Here is a 27,255-nt window from a genome sequence, read left to right as displayed (position 1 = left end):
ATTCCAAACAAAGTTACATGTTTGGAATCAAACATGTAACTTTGAATTATAAACAATGTTGGATGTTCACATTAAATGTGAAAAACTACTTAGCGCTTGAATTCTGATTTTTTTTTCTAGTCTTGGCTCTGTATGATGTCAGCGAGTGTGGACATCCTTAATGTGATCAATTCAGACGCGTAGCTCTGAAGTCCATCCCACCTGCCGTTCGAAGCTTTTGTTGACGAGGGGCAGCCTATCAGAAGAAAGTTCGCTTACAGGGTGGGGGAACAGAGCTGGCTCAAGACGGAGAATGAACTGAGCACAATACAGGATAAATACGGTTGACTGTGAACTTCATAGCTACTCTAATGGAGTAAAAGGAAGCTGAGAATGAACGTGCTAGGTCCCCTTTTAAGATGAAATTCCTCAGCACCCGTGGGGAACATTAGAAACAACTCAAAGCAATTTTCCTTTTTCTAATCATCACTAGCCTCTGGGCCTGACTAATAAACAATGCAGATAGGGGACAGCACATCTGAGAAGGAGTTATGATACACGTCTGTCATCTTGATCCCAGAACAGAGAGAGAGGAAGACAAAGCCCTGAGAGTCAGGACCAGACCCGACAGAGAACAGATGGCCGGACACACAAACACACAAACACACACGCACACACAGAGACAGTGAGATATGAACACATACGACACGCATAGACAAACACAGAGACGACACACTGAGAATGATATATAGAGCGGGTTGACAGAAGAAGGCGCACATAGACACACAAATGCAGACAAATGTTACAGTTGCAAACAACAGAAGCACACCATATATACAGAAGGACTTGTTTATCGTGGAAAGACGATTCGAGCTATGATTTCCCAGCTAGTATTCAACATCAAGTTGCAGTCCTTATCCCTCAGCAGTCGGGTGGAAAAACCGAGAAAGGCAGGACAGAAGATAAACAGAAAGAGGGAGTTTCATAACAACAGAGCCAGGGAGAGAGAGAGAGAGAGGGGAGATTCAGTATAAAGAATAACTGTAACAGATGAGTGGGGAAAAAGGAGAGATAAACAAAAAAGGATGGAGATAATCTCAGAAAAGGAAGCAAGTAAGCACAGCCAAACTGCTCTTGTGCCCCGTGTTATTATCTGCCTGTTTATTGATCACATTCACTTCGACTGCCGGCTCTGCGATGCTCAGCTCTGGTTAAATAAGGAAATGACAGACAGTCCTGCGTCACTGCTGATAGTCACTGTGTGTGTGGGTGAAAAACATCTCTGCCAGATTAGATACTGGACTGTGAGGTGCAATTACACATGATGATGGACATGCTAGACCCACTGTAGTTTTTACACTGCATATGCCTAAAAATTGTGTGATCAGATTAATAACTGATGCTCATGACAGTAAAATTACCCCATATGAGCAAAGATCACCTCACGTTTCACATGAAAAAAAAATGGAAGAATTCAGTAACTAATCCACAACATATTTATTTTAGCCACCTGCGGTTAGTTGGTCAGGTTGTAAATGAACAGAGATACAATGCATTTAGCAACCGCCTGACAACCACCCATTCATGAAGGAAAAATGTGTCTTCACTCACCGGTTGGACTAAAAAACTGAAAAGTAATCAGCTGAGCAAAAAAAAGGATTAAAATGTGATGTGAAAACTAAGCCGTGCACCATCCTACGTTGGACTACACAAACCACAGGTATGTAGTTGTCATATTTTATATTTGTATAACTGAAGTCAAAAAAAAATTTATTAAACAATTAATATTCAGTCAAATATAACCAAAAACTCAACACGACTCTGTATTTTCTCGTGATTAAATTACTGCTGAGTAAAACCTCTAAGCAGTGGTATGCCTTGTGAAAGTATGGAGCAGCTCCATGTCATTTACACTAATAACTTTTAATTAAAAAATGCTTTAATGGTTCTTCTTAGTTATTCTTTTTTAATTGCTGATAAATCTCAAGAATGATCAAATTTTATATTTCTAATATAAAATGATGGTTGTGCTGTTTTAAAGAATCTGTAGGGAAACTGACTCCAGTTTTCTGAGTATATATGTAGCCTCGTAATGGACTTGGATGGCTGGACTCCGCCCCTAAACCTTAGTGAGCCAATGACAGTCCTTAATAACAATGCCATTTTTAAAACTGGGCTTTGGGATCGGTAAAACCCCCCAAAAAACAAGCTATGTATGATATGACGCAGATAAATTGTATACCTTCAAACCAACCGACGTCCTACTGTAAGTTGAAGTCAGTCCACCGTAAACCTTTAACAGTGCAGTTCAAAATATGCAAACAGCTCTACCAGTGGAAATCGATACTACCAATCAATCAAATACCAATATGAAGACAACGGGAGAGGTTCTGTGGCTCTGCTTCCCTCAGCTTTATGGAGCCTTTTACTGAGTGATGACTGCATGGGTTCATTTCACTCTTGTTGCTCTTACAGTGGTGTTTTCAGCTGCAGCAGGTACCTCTCTTCTTTGAAAAAGCTCTTAAAACCCACAGTGCACTACCCGCTCAGCACCAAATGGCAGACAGACACAGCTGGCACCTCACTGGTCAACACAGTACAGCGTTTGCAGTCGGTAGGCAAAGGATCAAAGCAGATCAAATATTTGCTTGTTCATATAAAAGTATACAGATTCTCTTCAGTATTTTTTCACATGGATCTAACAGCTGGTGAAGTTAATGAAAATCAAAAACAGAAGATAATATCTTCCCAAACCTTTGGTTTTGTGCTCCACTGGGGTATTAAGCACAAAACCTAAAGGACAAAACTAAATCTTCATGAGGGTGAAGAAAAATCATATCACAGTTATGAAGAATTTATAAAACTCAAATGTAACTAAATTAAAAATTCTCCCCAACAATGTTAACAAGAGCACTTCAAGACTGCATATCTCTGCTACAGCCATCCATAAACTTAGTCTCAAAAGTGTATCTGAAGGTAGATCAGTTTGTGATATTCTCTTGAGAGCAGTGTATTCCTATTGTTTTGTACTGACATGTATTTGGGAGGAGAGCATGCAAAGGATTAAAAATTGCCCAAACTTGCATCGGTGAAGAATCCTGACTGTAACGTTTTTGGCGGTAGAAACGTTTCATCACTCATCCAAGCGACTTCTGCAGTCTCCAACGATTCTGAATTATTCAGCTGAGTCTGAGGAAGTTACTTGGATGAGTGATGAAACGTTTCTCCCACTGAAAACGCCACCTCCAGATAACAGAAACAACTTTTTGGGATTTCTGAACGCGCATCAAGACAGAAGTTTGTGCATCAACTTCACAAGTTAATGACTTCTTAGTTGGGCCAAGCCACACGTCTAATATCTATCGTTAAGTTTTTCCAGTAATGTTGCTAACAGACACAAACTGAACCGATCACATGACCCCCCTTGGCAGTGGCACAGGGTGCAGTGCAGCACTCGGATAGCAGGTTTAATCCTAGGGTGTGTAAAGGTTTTAATAATTAAATAACTCTACAGTAGAAAGCTGTATGTCGTCACCCAGAGATCAACATTAGTAAAGTGAAGGCTAAACTGCAGCAACAGCACACAGTGTTCGCTCTGATTAGTGGTAACTACTAGGATCAGTCAACTCACCTTCCAAAGGCCTGCATTTGCTTGGATACGAATTAGTTCTCTGCTGTTGAGAGAGTGTAGTAAAAAACGGCACGACGAAGCATGCAAATGTGAAATTTTAAGGTTGCAGTTTTCGTCATTACTCCAATTTTACTGGCTTTAAAGTAAAAAATCTGTATTGTCAGTAACATAAGCAATTTGGTTGAATTAAAACCAAAGTGACTAGTTCAATACCGAGGGGCTTCAGCGTACGAGGGCTATCAAAAGCAGCCCCGCCTTTTCCGTTTACTGAATCAAGAATGGGTCAGAATTAGCAAAAGTAACGCTGGCAAAACTACTGAAAGAAACTCGTGTTGCTAAAATGTGAAACTGACTTTGGAGGGAAGGTTAGGAAAGGTGGCCTATTTTGAGTTTTCTGAAGATTCTGAGTTAAATCTACTGATACTAAGACACAAAACACTCTTTACTGCAATGCGCTTCTCAGAAGTCAAGCCTGCAGCTGTCACACACAGGAGGCTCACAGTGGAACCTGAATCTTTGTGGACGTATATATGAATTTTATGATACAGAAATGTTATAACAGTAGAGTGAGGTTAAGCTTGGCTGTATATAATTCCTACCAAAAAAAAAAAAAGAAGCTTTAATCCCTCAGAGCCAGAGCCCATTTTGTTATCAACAGAGCAGCTTCAGGTTTCATCCTTTGATGACAGCGTGAAATCTTTGTCGGCTGGTTTACATAGCTTTCAGCAACTTTCTGTCATGTTCGTTTTCTGAGATCAGAGGAAGGAAGCGAGCTCTCTGCGTTTTACGTGTTGCTTTAGTGCCGCTGCCAGTGTGCTGAGATCTCCCGTTTATGTATTTTTTTAATGCGTTTCGCGTGTCTTGGCCGTCGTACGCAGACCCGTGCCTATCCGTCCCCTACGCGAGTTGCTTTCGGGCACGTAAAAAACTCAGATGAAAGGACGACAAATTAGAGCGCACAATTAGTCGTCTAATTAGAACTCATTTTCATTTAGGCTCTCAGATATTAATCAGGTACAGTGACTGTCTGAGCAGCCCACAGCTTTTTATGGAATGCAGCAATATTCACAAATCTTTAGATCTGGGTACACAAAAACAAGGGTTACATAAGGCTACGAAACCACCTACTTGATGTCCTACATATAGAAGCTATTTAGAGCACAGCAGCTTGTTTTTAGAGGTGGCCTGAAGATACAGAAGACTTTGTTTTTGTTTCTAGACACCCACGCAAACATATAGGATGTCAGAACTCGTGTGTTCACTTTTTGCGTGTTAATTTTTTTTCTTTTCTTACACAATTTTTTAAAAAAAAGAGACTTTATTGATGTGTCAGTAATCTTTTTCCCCCTGAAATTGAGGTCTTTTCGCTTCTCTGCAAACACTTTACTCAAGTCTTCCTATTTATAAGCACTATATAAATATTTGCAGAATGGTTTATAGCACCCTTCAAGGTAGTTGACATTTGTGTTTACAAGTGTATTTGTCAACAACTGCAAATCCTCTTTCCGGGCACTGGTGAGTGGAAAGAATGACAATATGGTGCAGTTTAAATAATAAAACTAAGCCATTTTCACACATGAACTCCAGGCGATCTTGGCAGAATCAAGTCGCTGTCTGATGTTCCCCTCTTCAAATGTAGCACACATCAGAAGAAGGTTTGTGTCAGCTGTATTACTGCTGGAAACAGTTGGGTGTAAGTGAGGCTTCTGCCTGAGAAGAGTCTGCAGAAGGAAGGATGTGTAATCCACTCTCTCACTGTGAGAAGTTCATCTACCTCCATCTCACCCTATCCTCAGCATATTCTCTGTCACACCAACCCTCTGCAAGTCCTTCTTCACTACATCCATGAATCTTCTCTGCAGTCTTCCTCTTCTCTTCCTGCCTGGTATCTCCATGTCCAGCATCCTTTATCTACTATATTCACTATCCCTCCTCTGCACATTTCCAAACCATCTGTAACTTTGTCTCCCTCTGAAGTCTAAAGTATATGTTCTGACATGCATCTCCATCAGGTAATGTCTAGGCCAGGGGTGCCCAATCCCAGTCCTCGAGAGCTACTGCTCTGCAGCTTTTAGATGGTAAATGGTAAATGGCCTGTATTTGTACAGCGCTTTTACTAGTCCCGCCTAGGGACCCCAAAGCGCTTTACACGTCCAGTCATCCACCCATTCACTCTCACATTCACACACTGGTGGAGGCAAGCTACAGTTGTAGCCACAGCTGCCCTGGGGCAGACTGACAGAAGCGAGGCTGCCATATCGCGCCATCGGCCCTTCTGGCCAACACCAGTAGGCGGTAGGTGAAGTGTCTTGCCCAAGGACACAACGACAGAGACTGTCCGAGCCGGGGCTCGAACCGGCAAGCTTCCGATTACAAGGCGAACTCCCAACTCTTGAGCCACGATCGCCCTAGATGCGTCCTTGTTCCAGCACACCTGAATCAAATGAATGCTTCATTATCAGGCCTTTGCCAGACTTGATGGCATGCCGAAGAGGTAATCCAACTATTTGATTCAGCTGTGTTAGGAGTAGGGATGCATCTAAAAACTGCAGGACAGTAGCTCTTGAGGACTGGGATTGGGCACCCCTGGTCTAAGAAAACTTCAGAGCTGCAGTGCATGTGTGAAAAACAAGTAATTTGCTCATAGGAGTGGTTAAAGGTGTTGGCATACAATCTAGATTAGAAAATAAATTTTCTCTTATTTGCTTATAGCACATTTAAAGACAAAAAACCCCAGTCCATTCAATAAAAATCACTGTCGACACAAAGGATTCCAAATATATACTCTTATTTGATTTTGTCATGTTAAGACCATTCAACATGCATGGTTGTCACCTTTTTCAAATGGCTTCTGAGAGTTATGGAATTCTGGAGCAAAACATTTCCGAGATAAAACCGATAATTTGAAAGACAAAACCTGAAACAGGAGGAAACTCTGCGTTTGATTCTGACGGCGTGCTCTGACAGCACCAGCTCTCATCAAACTGTCGCAGTGCTACTGTCCCATGAAGATGGAGCATTGAGAAAAGTAACCTGATGATGTTTTCGAAATGTCAGGAAATGTGACTTTAGCAGCGCAGCAGAGATGCTGCAGTCGTTTGTGCCAACTTTTAAAAGCAAGCCATGATAATAGATGGACGTGAACAGATGGGTAAATACTCAGCTTAAAATCTGAAGCTCCCATGTTTCTGAACAGAGAGGCTTTGGTGTCTGCACCCCTGATTTAACACATCAATCAACATATTTCTACTGGGGCTAACAAGAACCTGGATTATTTCCTAAGAAATACACACACACACACACACACACACACACACGACAGTTATACACTGACTCATAGCCTCCTCGAAGCTAAGCCTGTCTCTCCTACTCAGAAGAAATAAAACCTTCTCTTGCTGCTTAGTGATGGACAAACTGTTTTAGAGTAGAGTATCTTTTTTGACTTTTATATGCATGTCAGCGCATTGAAATGTTAATTTGCACCTCAATAGTCAGGCAGGTGGCTTGTCTTGTGTTGACAACTTAAAAGCTCCAGATTCAATCACCAGAGCCGCCAGCGTGTCCATCAAACGTCTCTCAACTGTCCTCGAGTGAGTCACTGAGCTTTTATCTTCTCACTCGCTTCGACTTGCTGTGCGCTCGAAAAATCTCTATAAATTGTCAATGTTAGGAGAAAAAAAATCCGTATAAGCCGCTTGCTCAATTTCCATATAATATCCATCTTCTGAGCATCATAGGTGGCTGCAAAAATCAGCCACATATGAAGGATGGATCATCTGACACGGCAGCCAGCCGTTATCTTCCATCTTTATCCCAACGATGAAAGGCCTCCTGTCACACTGAAGCTGTTCACTCTTTTTAGTTTTACCATCATTTCTGTGTCTATTTTCTTCCTACTTTATTTATTTTTTTTACATTTTGCCAAGTGATGCAAGTTGCTCTTTAATGGCTTTAAAAAATGTACGTAACCTGAATTTACAGCTGATGCAAAGAGTTAAAGAGTCCCACCGTAGATGTCACCAGTTTTAAACCTTCTTTTTACAGCACCACTTAAAGTCTCGATGATTGGCCTTTTTTATTCTATCTGTGGAATTGTTTTCTGTCTTTTGCCATCCATCCATCCATTTTTTTAACTGTTTGTCCAAATCAAGCTCACGGTGAAGCTGGAGTCTATCTCAGCTGTCCCTTGGTGACAGGTGTGGTACATCATTGGAAGGGTCATCAGTTTGTCACAGAGCCAACATAGGCACCGACAATCATGCACGATCACATTTACACCTATGAATCACTTAGAATCACCAAATATCCTGACATTTGTAGCAATTTTGCATTAATTGCTTAGTAATTCCTAAGCTGCCATTTTTATACACAGTCCCCCATTGTAAGAGACAAAAAATTTAAGTGGACTCATTATGTACCAACCTACATACACCAACCTGCATATCACACGAAGGAAGGGCTGTTTAGGTTGTACTGACCGGAGGATTCAAAACCAGAAGCCTTTTACTGTGACGTGGCAACGTTTACAAGTTTCAAGTGTTTAAATTGTTAAAAAATTAAGACAATGTTCTTTGGGACATCCTGAAATTCCAAAGTTTCAGTAAAAAACAACAACAACCAAAAGTTCTCAAATAAATGATTATACATACAGATTTCCACATTTCCCAGTCTGACCATAACTAATCCTTGTAGTTTCTAAAACTCTACTTGGCCGACTTGACGTGATTTTAAAAAACAGTCGTCGTGTATCCCTACACCACACTGTGCTTCTTAATCTCTCCCTCTCTCTCTCTGTGAGTGACGTTACACAGCCCAGAGATTGATGGATCATATTAGACCTGCTGTCAGCTTCTATTAAAGATTTTGCCATCGGATCTGCCAGCTGATCAGCAGCTATCACGGAAAAGGCGTGATGGAGGCATGAAGTTTGTAAAATAAAATTTAAAAAAAAAAGGCAAAATAACACACACACACAGAGTGTGGAGAGGATGCTAATGTGGCGGATAAATAATTTATTCAAGACAAAATCATCTAATAGTGTGTTTATAGGGCAAAGTGTAACTGTAATATCCTTAGATTTTCAGTTTTTGTAAGGTCTTGGTGTTTTGCACTAAGGGATTGTATATCAAGCATCAAGGTTACAAAACTGTGGGCACCTTCTTATACAAATGCACAAACACACACACAGACACACACACAGGTTCAGCCAATGACGTGTAGTTTGGAAAAACTGCAAACACTGCAGGAAACGCAGCCACCCACCCACGCACACACAATGTACCTAGCTCTTTAAGCATGGAGCCGTTCTCTGACTTCCATCTCTCCTTTTTCTTCTCAGGACTATTCTTCCTTCTCTCCTTCCCTTTATCCTTCACTCCATTCTGCTTCCTCTTTTCTCCCTTCTGGGTTTTCTCTGCAGGGAGACACAGAAGACAGGCCCATTTTAGGGATTTAGTTGATTTATTCAATTTAAGCTTGATTTAGCCAAAAAGTGTCACTGAGCTTGGGGAACGTCTTCTTTTCAGGTGCAGTTTGAGTAAGAAAGTGAACATTCAAGTTGGAGAAAATAGTGCAAAAAGATACATAATTAAGAGCATGTTCGTCCCTATTTGAACAATTGATAAGAATAAAAAAAGAAAGCTGTATTTCTTTGTTTTATATAATTTAAAAATTACTGCATGACTCCAATATTATTTCAATCTCAAGTAAAATTAGTTTTACAGAGGGAGCTCCTTGTAGTTTATGAGACGAATAATTTCTGAAGGAAGAAAAAAAACCCAGAAAATGTCATATTGGGAAAAGTTTGGAAGAGTGTAAAACAGGCCCTTGAGAAGTACATTTTGCCCTCACCGTTTAAGAAAAGTAGCCTTCAAAGAGCAATATTATCATTCAGTAGTGTCAGACATAACTCAAATATTCTCTCTCTTTTTGCTGTTTTTGGTCTCTGCTGACTCTCCTGGGAAATACGAAGCTTTTAAGCTCCATAAAGCTCCACTGTGTTTGAGGTAGCTGCTGATAGCGTCTTTCTGCTGTTTGGTGCTAAGAAAGCAGAGCTTTTCGAGAGAAAACAGCCGCCTGCACACCAAGAATTCTGTTTTTTGAGACTGAACAAAAATGATAGAAGTTTGATCCTGACAGGACAACTAAAACAAGCGGAAACTCCCTACAACCCATTCAGGGACCAGTGATTTACTGATAGTTTAGACAAGCATGCCCTTCCTCAGACACAGTAGCTCCCTAACTAAACTCACTGGACACTTTATTAGGTATATCTCGTTACTAACGCATTTGCCTTCAGAACTACCTTAATTAATTATTTCTGCTGGAAACATTCCAACATCCCATCACACAGTTGCTGCAGATTTGTCATTGCACATCGATGCAAATCTCTCGTTACCCCGCATTCATAAGGTGCTCTATTTGACTGATAACTGTGGAGGCCATTTGAGTACGGTTAACTCAATGTCATGTTTAAACTAGTTTTAGATGATCTGAACTTTGTGAATGGCGCACGTTTTGATCGAAAGCAGCCATGAGGTCAACCACAACACTCAGGTGGGTTGTGGAATTTTAACAAGTTGGTACTAGGATGCCCAAAACTGTGTGTAACCGTGGTTAACTGTGTGAAGCAAGGCAGGATGGGTCCATGATTTCATGCTAATTAAACTAACTTCTAACTCTGCCATCTTAATGCCATCAGACTTGGCAATATTTTCTTCTATTGTCTAATTTTAACGAGCCTTTGTCAACTGTAGCCTCCCAGTGTGGTCTTCTGCTGCCGATGGGCTACAGCAGCAGAAGACCACATCTTTGTGTTGAGAGATGGTCATCTGCATACTTTGGTAAAAAGTAATTTCTTATCAGCTCGAAGTAGTCTCCCCCAGCTTTTTACCCCACAGAACTTTAGGATTTAGGATTTGTAAATCCTAGAGATGACTGTATGGAAAAATCCCAGCGTATCAGCAGTTACTGATATGCAGTTGTTGCTCGTCTGAAATACTCAGACCAGCTCCAACAATCATGGCATGTTTAAAGTCACTTAAATTACTTAAATTAATTTAAATAAATTATGTGCGGTGTCAACTTCAGCAGTTCTTGACCATGTTTAGATGTGTAAATGCACTGCGGTGCTGCCGTGTGAATGGCTGATTACATGTTAGTGTTAACGAGCAGTTGAACAGATGTACCTAGGTGGTTAGTGAGAGCACAAAACAGCCCGAAGACTGATTATGAGCAAGTAAAAGTTCATCTCGTTCTCTCATCTCTCTATCAGAAGGCAATGTTTTTACTCCTCTGTCTGAAAACTTCCAAATGCACTTAGTGAAGCAAAAGAAACCTTCACTGCTAATCGGTTTTACTGCCATGCAGCTATAGTAACACGTTTTTATTGCTGTATTTGACAGCGTTATTATGAGACCTGGTGACAGGTTTACACCTTTTTATCAGCTTGGCCAAATGTGACTCCCCTTCTAATGAGGTTTAGTGGTTTGGAGCCACAGTTCATCTTCAACAGCTCATTTTCACTTCTGCTCTACTCTGATAAACCGCAGCTGACTGTGGCGCATGTTAATGCTTGTTGTAAAGGTTGTTTAGTATTCCAGTTGAAGTTTCAGGGTAAGGCTGTCCATGTGGACCCATGTGGCCTTGATGGATGTTACCTCAGTTAACCTAAAAGTTAAAACAAAGACTAGTCATGGGGTTATCTACGTGAGTGGATTCAGGTTAAAAAGCCGTTTTGTATTCTTATATTGTCAAGATATTGCTGATAAGCAAAATGCCTCTGGGTTGATGCAGCAGGGGGGTCTCTGTCAACTATCATTTTATTTAGGATTGTTCAGAATTGCAGTGCGTGTTCTTCAGTCTCCCTAACAGCCTAGCCCACCATTCAGACACATTTTATGTGTGCAAAAAGCACATGCATCAGTTGTGTATCAGTCTTCAAGGCCTGCGAGCATGCTGACACACACACTTTATGGCATGTAACAGAGCCCTGCAGAGCGCCTCCCTGCTGGGAGCTGTCCTCTCGCTCTAGGAGACCTTGCTCACTCCCTTCAGCAGGGAGCGTGGCAGGAAACACAAGAAACACTGATAAGTACACACCGTGAAAGATACTGCAATACTGTCTAATGCAGTGCTTGTCAAATGGTGGTACTGCCAGGGGTTCTGTGAAGTCCCGCATGGGGTACGTTTAACGTTAACAAAAATATCAGTCAAACACGAATCCTGGAAGATAAATAAAAAAGTGAGCTAAATAAAAGATAAATCAAGTTTTATATTCAATATTCTCATTTCCAGTGTAGTTTCAGTCAGCTGCTGCAAACTGTCAACTGCCATAAATCCTCACAGAAGGCAGAGGCAACAAGCCCAGTCGCATTTACTCAGTCAAACATCAGGTAAAATTGATTCTTGGTTGAAAAGTGTGGAAGACATAGATGTTTCTTAGAGAAAAGAAGTGAAGCCTAGTTCTCTGTAATGACAATGCACAAAACAAAAAGAAAAAAAGATCCTCAGTGAGGCACAATATCTTTTTTTTTTTGCCTGTCCTATTTGGTTCTTTGGCCGTCAGAATTGTTGTCTGAAGACCAACAAGGATACCCAATGGATTTATTTTGCCAAATGGATCATCATGGCATTGCCGTATTGGTCCATTTGATCGACCTTTGTTTTTATTATTTATTTTATTTTATTTTCAGTTGTTACAGACGGGACAGACATGAGTGAGGGATAGGAAAGGGAGAAAGAAAGAGGAAGGAAAAGAAAAACAGAAGGGGAGAGGGACAGTGAGAAAAGGGGGGAAAAAATATCTCCGGGATCACCTGTTGAGAGAAAAAGAATAGAAAACAAGCAAAAAAAACAAAACAAAGTGGATCGTGTGTGGATCAGCGCGCTTGTATTCAAATGGTTTCCCCATGTAATGGTCTGCAAGAGGATGTAGAGAGCCATAGCCCTGTCCCCCAGGGCATGAAGCAGGCATGGAGGAGATCCAGGCCCCAGACATCCAGAGGCCCCAGAGTGCAAGAGCCCAAGGAGGACCACTGGAGGGGCATCCGTGCCACCTTCATGGGAAGGGCTGAGGATCCCCAGACGAGGGGTCACCCAGTAGCCACCGGGCAGAAGCTAGAGGGGGCTGCACCGGCGTGCCCGCCGGCTCTGCCGGCAGCCAGCTGTGCCAGAGTGAACCGAGCCGCAGGCACAGAGGCCGGAGGCCCGAGGGCCCTCCGCGCCCCGGAAGAGGCCTGACCGAACAACAGGCGCCAGGCCCCACCAAGTAGCCACCAGGAGTGAGCTGGTACATACCTGAGCGCCCAGCCCCGGACACCAAGAACCACCAATGCACCGACCCCTGAGGGCATCAGTCACCGGCAGGGAGTGTGGTGAGGGGAGATAGGCCTCCACACTTGGAGGGCCTGGGAGTTCCCAGAGAGGTGGAGTCTAAGACCCAACCTGACATATAGACACAGACAAACAGGCACACACAGACACAGACATGCATTCCCACCCTCATGCACACATATACAAACACTAAGCACTCACCCAACGTAGGAATAAACGTAAATGGACATGTACACACAATCACACTCCCCAAACATACTCTATACCCCGGGTCCAGGTATCCTCGCCCCCAGAGGGGGAAACGGCACCCAGACCCAAGAGATGTTACCCTTCCCTCCGGGGTGGAGGCAAGCAGACCGCCCCAGGCTCCGCAGCGGCAGGGAGGCCAATCGGACAGCCAGCATCTCTACCCATCCCCCCCGCCCCGATGGCTAGTAGAGAACGGGGGGGTGTTAAGACCCCATACCTCCCTCCTCCCGCTCAAGTGTAGTGTTGCTGCGTGTTGCTCTAAAGTGCATTTAAAACAAGGGAGAGCATGGTGCTGCTGCCAGAGAGCAGCAGGTGTTAGCACGGCCCCTCCCGAGAACCCTCAATGTCTACATGGATTTAAAATTGAGAGGTGGGCACCGGTGCCAGAGGTAGGTTTGAATACATAGACCGTCTACTGGACGCCGTTAACGTGCCCACCCTCAAGGCCCTATATATATATATATGTGTGTGTGTTATGAGAGTGTAAGTAATGTGGATGCCTAAGTTGTGAGATAAAATTGAGGCACAGGTGGCCAGAAGAGGACGGGTGGGGGGGGGAGAGAGAATGTCTCCCCTGCACCCTGGTGACACACCCGCACCCCAAGGCCCTACCTGTGTGGGTGGGTGTGGTGGAGCGGGAAGAGGGAGGTACAATATCACGATTCCTACTAAACTATTAATGCAATTTATTAACCCTTTCAGGTGTAATGTCTGATTTAGACTTTAGTGAATCTTTGCAGAGCCTACAGTGTAACCCGTAGGTGGCCAATGCAATCCAGTGTTTCATATGCGGTGCAAGCCATGATAGAAACAAATAAAAAGATGGGGCATTTACAACATTTAACACATATGTAAAAATCCCTTGTCATTTACCTTCGGTGGCAACTCTACCTTAAATTTAAGAGCCAAAATGGATCATATGAAAAAAAAGTAGTAGATTTTAATGCAAGTAAGGCAGGGTGATTCTTTTCTTTGGTCCTTTATTGCCCAAACCTGTAAGAACAGTGAAATAAAAAAACAAAAATGCTTTTGTGCTAATTGCCCACAGTTAGTGTCAGGGCTGGATTATCACTGGTAATGACTTAGACCTCAGAGAATTAAGAAGACAACAATGTCACGGGTGCATAATAACAAAAACATTCAAGTATTATTTAGTGAGAAGCTCTGTGTTTAATAAATAAGACACTGAAGGGTCAGAGGGGCACTTGGTCTGACATTCACCTAACATGTTTTTCTTTACTTGCCTAGATACTGTATACTGTCACTATGATGGATGTTTATATTAAATATGGCCAGAATGTCCAATAGTTTTCCTCTACTCTTGGGTCTGTATGATGACATAGAGAAATATGGTTGCACATCCCTGGCTGTGACCACAGAAGCTCCACCCACTTGTTATTCAAACCTTGTGCTTGTGGGGGACAGCCATTAAGGACAAGGCTGTCTTAAACGGATCTAAAACGGCTCGTTTCAGACTGTGGACGAATGCAGGAGTTGCACCAAGGTCCACAAATAGATAAATAAGGGTTCAGGGGCTCATTCAAAAATAACTAAAAATGTAACAAGTGAAAAGCTGTGTATGTGCTTGTTGGTTTTCCGGTGATTTTACATAAAAAATATGGTGTAATAATACATTACAATAAAATATGTTTTCTCATACTGAGAGAATTCAATTAGGGCTGAAACGAATTATTGGTTTATCATTGTCTCTTTTAATTGGTAGTCATAATATTACCTAAGAAAAACTGTTGCAAATTTGCCCAAATGTGAGATGTTATTATTGGTTGTTTTGTCCACCCAAACCCTCAAGATATTCCGTGTGCAATAATCAGAGCTGGAGTTAGATAATGGATAGTGTTTTTGCTCGGTACAAAAAACCAACCCTAATGATTAATGGATTATCAAAATGTTTTCATAACTGGCTAATCATATCAGGCCCGTTATTTGTGATGCCATAACTGAACAGAAAGAGGATTGGCGAGTTCTACATTTACCAGATAATGACAAACACATGCACACTCCACACACATGTCTGCACACACAGCAGGTCAGGAAACGGCGCAGACCCATGCAGTCATACTTCAGTGAGCCTCGCATATACAGCACAGCGATGATCTCCATCTCTCCCTCCCATTGTATAACATGGGGGAGCCCTTAATGTTGGAATGTCTTGTTGTAACAGGCTCTCGCTGTTTACACAAACAGAGTCCTGACTGCACGGCTCACTGACTCTCCTGCTGCTGTGCATCATGTTTATATATACATGCTTGTGTGCGCATGCATGCACCAGTACAGCAGGTGGCAGCTGCAAGATCATAGTGAGGTTTTAAAAAGCTCTGCAGTCCCTGTAGGGTGAAACGGTCGAAATAGATTATCTGAAAACTACAGCGACTGTCTAAACAGTACAGCAAATAATTTACTGGATTTTTAAAAAAAAATTATAATGTGAAAATTAAAAACACAGAAAAGCCCAATTTATCGTTTTTAATTATTTTTATGTGCCGCATAATGAGCAGCAGCTCTTTTGCGAGCGCATTTCTCTTTTCTTCTTCTGACTTTTTATTAGCAGCAGCTGTTGTTGTTTTTTATTTTTTACCACCAGATGACCCTTGTTGTGCAGTTCGCAGCAGGAAATGGAACAAAGTGTAGCAACTTTAATTCCTCGTTAAAACCAGTTTAAAACCAGCCTCTTCGTTTTTATTTAAAAAATACATTTTCTGTGAAAATCTGCAAAAAACAAAGCAAAACAAAACAAAAGACTGATTTTTTTTTTTTAATAAAGGAAGAAACAACCATTAAAGCTGGTTGGTAAACATGACAGTGCACTGAGCTTTGTGTTAAGATAAGAAATGCTTATTTATTAATCATAATAATGCTATTTATCCCATACATCTGTATGAGAATGCTGTTTGAGTTCATAAGCAATACACATATAAACACACTATGGAGTCATTTATTAGAAACTTGGTCATAAAGTAAACTTAATAAGGTGTTTTTTAAACATTTTTTGGGTCTACATGAAACATAATTGATATCAGGTTTGTTACATTTTACCCTGAGTGAGACTTTTCATCTGGATTGAATGTCTTTTGCGCTCCGTTCAATAGCTGTTCAGGTATTTCACTCAGAACCACAAATGTCAAATTCATGGAGGAGTTAGAGGAAAGCTCAGGGCACGTCTCTACAGTCTTTTATCATCCAGAAGCTGCTGAGATATTTATTTAGTAAGGACCAAAGGGGTCAGGCCAAATGATGGGCTGAATGATTCAATGCAGCTGTGCAACTAACAGGGTTAGTCTAGAGCGCTCAATTTGATCTTATATCAAAAAATACACACAGTATTATATCATGGATGCTCTGTAACATCCAGAATAGATCCTTTTAAAGGCGTGTGTGTTACTTGTGTGTGTGTGGTTGTCATTGCCAGCAGCAGGCTGTCCTCATGGTTACTTTAGCATGGAGGAGCAGGACATGCATGAATGGAGCTGAGAGAGACCAGAGAGCGATTTCACACTGAGACGACCTCTGTGTGTGTCCAGAGAGAAGAGTGTGAAAGCTTAGTTCAGTAAGAGCACAACGCCAAATGTTAAGAAAAAAAGGCAGAATATTTGTTTGTACTGTGTGTTTATGTGGGCTAAAAATCTTTCCATTTTTATTTAGGAATATTCACATTTTCAAAGGGATGGTGATGCTATAAAAACAGGCAGCAATAAACACAAAACGCAGGCGTGTGCTGGACATTCGCAAAGGCAGGAGGATACTTGGAAATATTCGATTTAAAAAGTTATATAAAGTGAAAACTGTTAAAGTTATTGGAGGTTAATGGTGTGGAAAACCTTTTAGAGCCTTAACTTTTTCCCATTTGGATGCCTACTACAGGTAACTCTTGTTTCTCTTTTATGAACTGATGGGTTTCTAGTAAAGTTAGTGAACCTATTCAATTGGTTGTCAAATCTCATCTTTGCTGATATATTCTGATGTATCAAAACTTGTAATTAAAGAAACAGGGGAGGTCATTAAAGGTCGTCTTTATGGCAGAATAAATTTTTTTTATACGAACTGACCCAACCAACGAAAAATTTTGAAATAAAGAGGGAAAGTGGTTAGCTTTTTTGTTAAATTATGACATTTTTTACACTTCTCTACGCCATAATGTTTCCACTCCTCCACTTTTCACTGTTTTATTGTTCCTCAAAGGAAACACAGAGGCTCTTTTCATTCAGACGTCTGCTGTGATACGCGGTTCTTATCGGTGCTAGACTCCTTTCGAGAAGATAGCATCTACGACTATGTGCTTCCTTACTTCGCCTGTATCTGCACCAAAAACAAAGCTGGCATCCTTCCTGTCTCAACATCAGGTTTTGCATTAAATGTTCCAGATGAATAAAAAAAAGATTTTCTTGAATTCGCTGCTCCACAACAGAAATGAGTAAATCAAAAGCTTACCTTGAAGCCTCAAATATCAGCTATTTAAACCTGACTTACCTACAGAGGCAAGTAAATTTATTGAGATTACACTGCTGGCAGGGCAAATTTACACAGTACCTCTTTACCGCTGCAGTTCTCGGTGCCCTGTAAGGTGCACTACGACTTGTCAGAAAGCAAAGAAATGTTTAAATGAACTTGGGTTGCTGGCAAACATCTATAACCCGATTCTAAAGCAACTCAGAAACTGAAACACGCATTCAAATAATTTGGTCTTTAAACAGGACAGACTTGAATCACTGGGGGAGCCAGCTGGTGTTATAAACCTCTGTTGTTTAAACAGAGACGGCCTGTTAGTGGTATCATTCAATTCCTGGAAATTTCCTGGAAAGTCTGCCCATTTAAAAAAAATTTCCAGTCAGCACTGTGGTAAAAATCCAGACCATGAAGACAAAGGAGGCTGGGGAAAAGCCATGTTTGGAGCAATACATGTGATAGCTATCTGATCTGATAGCTAGTCTTTGTATGCCATCTTTGTATGCCCTATTAAACAGTAATGTACACTTGGTGAGTGCATGCATCTCAGTTTTCCACTTTTCCCTCTTAAAGATACATTTAGGAAATTTGTCTAAATCTTTATCCATGTGAATTCCAAGGACGGTGGGTCTGTAAAACCACTTGACGCTGGTGTTAAGGTTGTAGGAGTTATGTATGACTGCGTGAAACTCCCCCCCCCATTTCTGTTAAACAGCGCATGTACATCTCCTCGACACTCTCCCCCGTTTTTCCAATTTATTTTATGGCTGTTGCTGAAACTGCGGAGGCCATTAACGCCGGGGGATCTTTGAGGGAGCTCCCAGAGGGAACGCTTCTCCACACAGCTTCTAAATTATAATTTCTTTCTTTGTTTTGACAGAAGCACCATCTTATCCTCTGATCTCCCAGCGACCGTTTCCAACACCCCCCCCCCCCCCTTTCCTAATCTTATCTTGTTCTTTTAAATGTTCTACAGCATGCAATAGGAGAAAAAACTAGTCTGTGGGTTTTCAAGGACGCCTGCAGGCTCTGCTTGAATGTGTGGAAACTTCCTCCCTGCAGGTTGTAATCTCTCCACAAATCCAACCATCAGCACAAGAGACCTTTTTTTTAAACATGTTTTTGTCAGATCTGGGCTTTCTTTTTTAAACTTTTTTTTTTTATACGTTCTGCTGTTTGCTTTTTCTCAATCTCCACAGTATTACTCCCTCCCTGAAAACCTCCTTCCCTTTCTTGTTTAGAAGGTGCAACAGCACCGGGGGATTTGTCTTTTTGAAGTGTATGATTAATTTTCCCTCTTTCTAGGCGCACTGAACTGCAGCGTGTATGTATGTGTGTAGCCACTGTGTCCCATTTCTTACCTGAGCTCATTAGTGCAATGTGAGAAAGTTTTTTTCCCCACCCCCTCCCCTCCCCTACTGTCTTTTCCTCCCTCTCGCCACCTTTTGTTCCATCCTTTTGCTATTTCTCTCTCATTGTAGCTACTTCAGCTTCCCTCTCTTCTTCCACTACTTCTTTCATCCCATTACCTTCTTGTCCCTTCCCATCCTCGTCTTCCTCTGTCCTTATTTTCTCTGTCTTCCTCGCACTCCTACACACATAAACACACACACACTTGCTGAAAGCAGATCAGAGAGGCCAATACTAACCGCTGTCAGCTTGTCACGGTTGGGTTTGAGCCAGAATATAAATGCAGTGCACTATCTGCATAATAATAATGCTGCGCGAGAGCATGTGTATGCACTTTTCAAGAAGTCCTACCTACAGTGGGGATTATAACTGGAGCTGTTTTTGCAGGTGTGTCCACTAAAGGCAAAAAATATTAACCGCATAGTGCTGTACAACAATTTGTTACAACGCGTAAGAATGAGCAATGCAGGCTGGTAAGCAATAGATAAAACTTAAACCAGCACAAAATTAATAAGAAAACCTGACTCCAGCTCCAGCTTTAGTAGTTACAAGGAAGAAATACTGTTATTCTAAAGGCCTGACAAGAGAAGAGGAGGTTTAAGTGTGACATGAGTTTCTTTTATGGCTTTCTTTAAAGTAGTCAAGCTTTTTCAAAACCTAAAAAGAACATGTTACCTTGGCTTAACCAGAGCGTGTTCACTTACTACACTGCACTACAGCCACTGTCCCTACAGCACACCTACAGATAGTCCTCAATGACAAGGAAAGGAGCTTAACTGCTAAAATAATTTTCACCCGCTTCTTGACAAAAAGCCCACATATAATATTAATTGTGTCAGAACTGAAATAAAACAATTCCCATATCCTAGTTTTGACCATAAATTGACAGCTTCTTACTACAATATGCAAAATCCCTGTTTGTGAGTGTGTGTTTGTTTCTTTGGCTGCCAACACCTCCTACACAATTAGGACTTGAAGAGGCAAACGTGGCACACAGTTAAAACGTGTGCCCCTGAAGGTTTTTATCTATATTAGATGTTACGATGCCATCGTGTTGTCTACCAGCAACCCAAAAATGAGTTAAAATGACCTTTTAGCATTCATGCAAAATGGAAAATGAACCGTTTTCCTTTATGCACCTACCTACAACGAAACCTGTCGTTTAATTTCACAGCTAACAGCAAGAACAGGCTTGACAACACTTCAGCATGGCCATGTATTCGTTTTCCTAATTTGCAAGAGGACATACACGCTTGATGGCATCAGTCTTCAACTGATTACTACAAGAGACTGGGAGCAAAGTTACAATCAAAACAAAAGCTTATCAGAAGCTGTATATTTGTGCTGATTGTGGTAGCTGACTGACTGCTATCAGACAGCTGCTGTTAGAAATTCTCTGCTTCTAATCACTGGTGTAAAATTAAAACGACGTCAAAGTATGTAATGTCAATAATTCTTACAAGAAGGTCTTTTACCCCAATTTAAAATATCTAAAAGTGTAACTGTAGGTACCCATTGTATTTTGGACCCATCCAAAATATAATGAAAATACAAATGAAGCTAGCAGTTGAGCTCAGAAACAAATCATTAAAGTGAGGCCACAGAAGGAGAGAGCTAATTCACTTCACCCCATGCGTAACAAGTTAAAATTTGAATTATTTTGTGCGTATACTTTAAAATTTAGCAATGACAAAAACTCTTGACCATTCGTTTTGTAAACGTGTAAAGGCTTGGGGAATCTCCCCATTTCAAATTCTTCACACAGTTCGTCTCAATTAGTTTTTATTTACTTTCTGTGCTTCTTGCTACAAAATGCAGTTTTCTGCTTTATGCATTCAGCATCGTGTAGCTTCTCTGTCTCGATGGGAGACCACTTGGGATATCACCCGCATGCCTTTCCGCCTTGCTGAAACCATGCTAGCACTCACAAAGCATGACGCGGGCAGCCCCCGACATGACAGACAGGCATGCAGAATGGCAGACAGAGCATGGATGACAGATGAAGTACTATGAGAGACAGACAGGCGGACAGAGGGTAGTGGATCTGTTTTAGAGTTAAAGGAGCTGGAAACAAGCCCATAAAGGGAGTAAGAGTGGAGCGGTTTATGGAAGGGAAACTAAGGGTATCTGAAAAACCTGATTCTTATAGTTGTAAATGCTTTATGCGCAGCCTAGAATGAGTGTTGGACAGTCCACATTCCTGAGCTTCCTTGGGCAAAATACTGAACCCCAAATTGCTCCCACTGAATATGACTGTAACCATGGCAGTCAGATAGTGCCTGAAAACTACAAACTCCAGTATAAGGAATGCATGAAGGCCAAGAAAAACAGTGCTATGGTTCCCAACGTGAATCGTCCAACATCAACTCAAGACGTTCACAAAAAACGAGCCTGTACATCGTTTTTGTGTATTCAGCGTATTCACCCATTTTACAAAGACACACAAGCAATCACATGTGATTTGGCCAAAGATACGAGCCCACTGAACATGATTAATAACGACTTAACATAAGTCTTTTAAATTTCTCTAAGCCTAAGTTCACTGACGGTTAAAGTGGAAGCAATTTCCAGCAACACGGAGTCAATGACGAAACCAGATTTTTCTTAACTCGCAGAGTAGTGAATGAAGCAGCTACCAATGAGACCTAAGGATACGGCTGTCATATGAAATGGTGCTAAATAAGGGTTACCTTGGCAACTGAAGCCTTAAATGTTGTTGATTAGTCTTTAAGTGCAGATGGAACCAAGGTGCCAGAAGGAGGTGGCCTATGGTCTGCCCAGCCCGTCCAGACATCGTAAAAGGTTTCAACAGGTGAACCTGCTGAAGGATCACTAATGGTTGCGCTTGCTCACCTGAAGGCTTCTTTGTTACTCTCTGCATGGCTACCACCGCCTCACAGTCTCCTCTCTCCTTATGCCAACAAAGTCAGTTTCTACTCCACGGTATGAAACTGACACTTGTTCTCTACTTAGTCATCTTTATTTTTATTTTTTATTTTTACAATTCAAAAAAATTTCTTGTGTGACTACATAAATAACAATATTAAATAACCAGTCTTACAGTTATTGACCAAAGTCATCATAATGATCATTTTTGTCATAATCTAGCAGCCCTACGTTTAATGCCATGAAATCAGTCTAAATGGAAGAAAGCCAGACCGATACAACTGATGGACTGACTAAAACAGGATGTCAGATGAGACAACCAAAATAACATAACTGAAAGAGACAGACGAGGAAGATACGAGCCTTAGAGGAGACTGCAAATGAGAGAAGGAGAGAGGGAAACAGATGGAGGAGAAAAAATAATTAAAGAAGAGGATAAAGAGAAATGGAGAGTGGAAAATACTAAAAGGCAAAGATGCTGAGAGACACGACAAATCATTATAGCAGACAACCTCATCCTTCACTCTCTGGTGCTCTTTCTTTTTTCCTGACACACACACACACGCACACACGCACACACACACACCAACTATTCTCTCTAATCTAACTCCTGTGGCAGTGTGAATAGATATGGCTGTTTAGTGCCAGCAGCACAGCTCCTGGTACCTGATGGCAGCAATCTGCTGAGTCAGGAGCTCTGCACTGCGTGTGTGTGTGTAGGTGTGTGTGTGTGCCTTTGGGAGTGTGTTACTGAGAAACAGAGAGAGTGAAAGCGTTCGTATTCGATTTACTTGAGTGCGTAAATGTGTGTGTAGTCTTCTTCGGGAACGAAGAGCACTGCAAACTCAACACTCCAACTACACACACACACACACACACACAGCCACAGGAGCAGGCTGACAGAAGTTCACTATCATTACCATGCCAGCAAGACGTTAGTGGTATTACCATGACAACAAGCTTTCACTGTCATCGCCATGACAGCTGCAGGTCACGACTCCTCGAACTGAAAAGCTTCCTTTTAGCAACAAAGATGCAGATCGCTGTAATTTCTTAACAACTATTATTAAAACATCATCAATATAAAAAAAAAAAACTAAACAAAAAAAAAATCAGAATTTCCAGCAGGATGGCAATATAGCAACAAATATGACACATTTAAACGACTGTTTTTGTTCTATAACTATTTAACCCTAATCTCTGTTTGTAGTGATAACTGTCACTAAGGTTCTGTCTTATACATCATATCAAGTGCTATCAAGGAGGCTTTTAGCACGAGAACAACCTCAAAACTAGAGTGATGTGCAGTAATAACAAGAACAGAGTATCCTGCAACAAATGGTAGCACATCCAGACAGCACTGATCTCAACATGTCTTGAAGGATTACATCAGAGGTCATCAAATGTTTGAAGTCATGCCCCACTTCAGAAAAGTGTTCCAGCCCTACATCGCTCCATTTTTATCATTAATAATGAAAAAGGATCCAAATTGAATTTTAGGTCAGCAGTTTAGCAAAAGTATTGCATTAACGGTTTAGGAATTTGAGTCCTTTTTATACACGGCCTCCCATTTTACAGATGCTCAATAATTTGAAATCTAATTTTAAATACTTGGATGAAATTGTCAATGACTGCCTGAAGTCTAGAGCACGTGGACATCACCAAATGCGGTTTCCTCCCTGCCTGAGATGCTCTGCCAGACTTTTACTGCAACTGCCTTCAGTTGCTTTGCTTGTTCTCTGCCTTCAGTTTTGCCTTTAGTAAGTGAAAAGCTGCTCTGTTGGGCTGAGATCAGGTAGCTGACTTGGCCATTGAAGAAAATCCAGTTTCTTTGCCTTGAGAAACTCTCGGGTTGCTTTTGCAGTATGCTTTGAGCCAGTATCCATTTGTACTGTGAAGTGCTGTCTGATTGGTTTTGCAGCCTTTGGCTGAGTACAGAGCAGCCATCCCCATGAAACGACTTAATTGTCAAGCGTTCAATCACCTTTGACCTGCTGGAAATGTTTACAAGTTGCTGTAATTCCTCAACAGTTATTGTAATATTTCTATTGACTCCTTGAAATAAAGCTGAAAGTCTACACTTAAGTCTTGTTTGATTTAAATGCCACTGTGGTTGTGTGCCTTTTAAACATACATTTGCCACAAAGTTATAAAATTTCAGAAGCAGATTTTATTTCTCTGTGACTCATGAAATTGAAGTTATGACTCTCTCTCCATTTATTTAGACACGGGCTTCAAAATAACTGTCCAAATTCATTCCAAGATGGCTGGCTGGTTGTGGGACTTGAATCTACGCGGACTTTGTTTTAATCCAAATTTTTTCCTGGTTGTCCAAGCGCCACCTTCAGTGGCTCTATCCCCCTGCAGTTTTAGAACCACTGGATTATAAGACGCAAACATCTGAAACAGACCAAAATGCATCAACAATTCAACCTCCCTGTTTTATACCATCAAAAACTGTACAGGTCTACCCAAGAGAAATGGTACTTTATAAATACGAATATTCATACTGCACAATTTCTACGAATGGCGTCACAAGCTGTGAAGTCCTCAGTCTGGGTCTGGAATAGTTACACTAAGGATCAATCAGCGTATAATAATCTGTGATGCTTCTACCAAGGACTCATTTCCAGGTGAAATTCTAATATTTCCACAATCCACAGAGACAAAAACCCACAATTCTAGATGAAGACAGCAAGTGGGGAACTGTGAGGAGAATACAAATATATAAAGAAATAGACTCCATTTAACCTGGATGTTTCACTAGGACTGTAAATCTCACTGTGAGCAGTTATCTGAACACCACAGCAGGAACAACTCAAGCAGCCTTCTTCATCCTTCCTGCTCTCCATCACAGAGCATCTGCACAAAATGCACCAAGGTCAGTCATCTGTGTAGAGTGGATAGAAAATCGAGCTCCATTTATGTGGATGGTTGGTGTCACAATATCTGGCTGAACTATTATTCCAGTGTTCTTTGCTGTGCAGGTGTCAAGTGTGGCCTACTGTGCAAAAATGATGACAGGCCATTTCCAAAACTATCCACCCACCACACTCAGGCAGCAAGGGCTTGGATGTAACTGTTATACACTTGAGCTTTCCAAATTGTACTTTTTTCGGGGGGTAAAGGGGGGTGGTGGAAGGATAGAGTACGTGTTGGCGGCATTGGCTACAGAGCTCGAGTGGGTGAAAGGTAACAGGCTTTTTATATTGGTAAGTTTAGATGGCTGCAATTAGATGAGTGGAGACGCATGCTCACATTTTGTCTCACCCTTACCTCCAGCCATGTCCTCTTCCAGCAGTTGTATCTGAAGGTGGAAGATCTTCTCCTGGAGGTCACAGAGGGTGTGTTTCATTTTCTCCCTCCGTGTCACCATGTAGCACAGATTGCGCACCTGAAACACAGGAAGAGGAGCAGTAGCTATAACTAGGGGCTTGTGCACGGGCAACATAATTCATCATGATGCAGTGAAAAGATCAGCCAAAAAAAACAATTCAATTCAATTCAATTTTATTTATATAGCGCCAAATCACAACAAAAGTCGCCTCAAAAACAAAAAAAATAAGATGACTTGGATGACAAGGAAGCACGAGTGCTCGAGCACAACCTGGCTAATGGTAGCAGACCTGCATGATTGGTGCTACAAATTAATTATTATTTGCACATTATTTTATATAATATTTGTGTTAAGTACATGTTTAATAGTGAACTGACTTGTGAACAGTACAAGGAAATGCCAATGAAATGTAAAATAGGCAACACTTTATAATAATGGCATGCTATTAAGCATTAAGTGTATTCATATGACAACAGCACCTGCAGAACACATGACAGCCCAAGCATGTCGACATCCTAGACATAGGTGTGATTTTGAATATCTGAACAGTCATTAGGTTATTAAAAAAGTCAAATAGCTAAGGTGAATATTTTATTTTTGTCAAAAATACAAATTTCTTCTTCTTTTTAACGGTTTGGGGGCCACCATTAAACCACAAAATGAAGGAAGAATGAGCCACTAACTAGGACGCATCGGACCAGAAAACCTGTGGGATGTTTCAAATTATTGCTTGAAATACCCCACGACAGCTGGTACAGGCGCTAGCCCCCCATTTCCATTATTATATCACTTTCTTTATAAAGCATTTAAAGAAAAATAGGTCTGACCAAACAACAAAACCAAACCTATAAGACAAAAACAGCCCAGAGAGTAAAAGTTCTAGGGACGCATACAAGCTGTAGAAGGTAATAATGAATGCACATAAAAGAGTAACATAAAATTCATAGTCAACAAATGACACTAAATCGAAAGTCAGGAAATAAAAGAGCGTTTTTAAAAAAGATTTAAAGACAGCAGGTGAAGGAGCACGTCTCATGTGCAATGGCAAAACTTTCCACTGTTTTGGAGCTGCAGCTGCAAATTGTTCCTATTTGCAATACATAAAACCATAAAAACAAAACAAACAAACAAGCAAAAAAAAAAAGTTAAATGGATTTGCAAACAAACTGCAAGCCAGTAAAGGGAAGTCAGAATTGAAGTAATGTGCCCTCGCTTGCTTGTGCCAGTTAAAAATCGATTGGCGGCTTTTTGCACCAGCTGTAGGCGAGCTATGGAAGCCGGGCTAATCCTAATAAGAAACACACCGGAGTAAGTGAGAGACTAGAGGTTATAAAAAGCATGTATTAAGTATTAGTTAATGATATCAGGCTCTTGTTTTATGTGTCAATGTAACCATGTTAGCAGTGCTCTCATCTGGCTTTTGTGCAACAGTTGGTTCATACGGGTAGCTGGTATTATATAACCTTTGTATACTTTATGTTGATTAGAGGTGGGAATCACCATACATCCCACGATACGATATTATCACAATACTTAACGCACGATACAATATTATTGCAATTTTATAAAATATTTTGTGATATTCAGATTCTGTACATAAAGGTAAACTTTATCAATATTGATTTTATCTAATATCAAAGTCTCACACTCAGTCTTTCTCTCATTTCAGTTTTATTGTTGACAAACTGAACGGTTTGTATTACAGTCTAGTCCAACTTAACTGAATGCAACCATCTGGTACAATTATAGCTATTCTGAACTATGCAATTTATGAAAACTATGCAGCCCCTTCAGCAACTGAAGAATTTGAAAGTAAATTAAAACAAAATATAATTTTATATTAAATAAAAACATTTTAAACTTAATTAAAATAAAACATGTCTTAAATTAAAATAAGTAAACTGTCATGTTTATTGCTGCCAAAACAAAAGTGAAACACATTTGGACAGTGAAGGAATGTCAGGATTCT

At 41.0% G+C, this 27,255-nt stretch overlaps 1 protein-coding gene across 2 annotated transcripts in view; it reads right to left on the bottom strand.

Annotated features, from left to right (window-relative positions):
- The window catches only part of jade2 (jade family PHD finger 2), a 226,654-nt gene that overhangs the window by 18,717 nt on the left and 180,682 nt on the right, over window positions 1–27,255 (bottom strand). The window contains exons 11-12 of one of the 2 annotated variants that reach the window (XM_085175896.1): window positions 25,226–25,343; window positions 8,892–9,023 (exon numbers count right to left, since the gene is read on the bottom strand). In XM_085175896.1, coding sequence (XP_085032022.1) covers window positions 8,892–9,023; window positions 25,226–25,343 — 250 coding nt within the window. The remainder of the gene's footprint in view (window positions 1–8,891; window positions 9,024–25,225; window positions 25,344–27,255) is intronic. The other variant, XM_085175897.1, reaches the window with a different exon arrangement.

This window comes from Neolamprologus multifasciatus, chromosome 10, assembly GCF_963576455.1.
Source record: "Neolamprologus multifasciatus chromosome 10, fNeoMul1.2, whole genome shotgun sequence".
Lineage (NCBI taxonomy): Eukaryota > Metazoa > Chordata > Actinopteri > Cichliformes > Cichlidae > Neolamprologus > Neolamprologus multifasciatus.
This window is presented reverse-complemented; position numbering and strand designations above follow the sequence as displayed.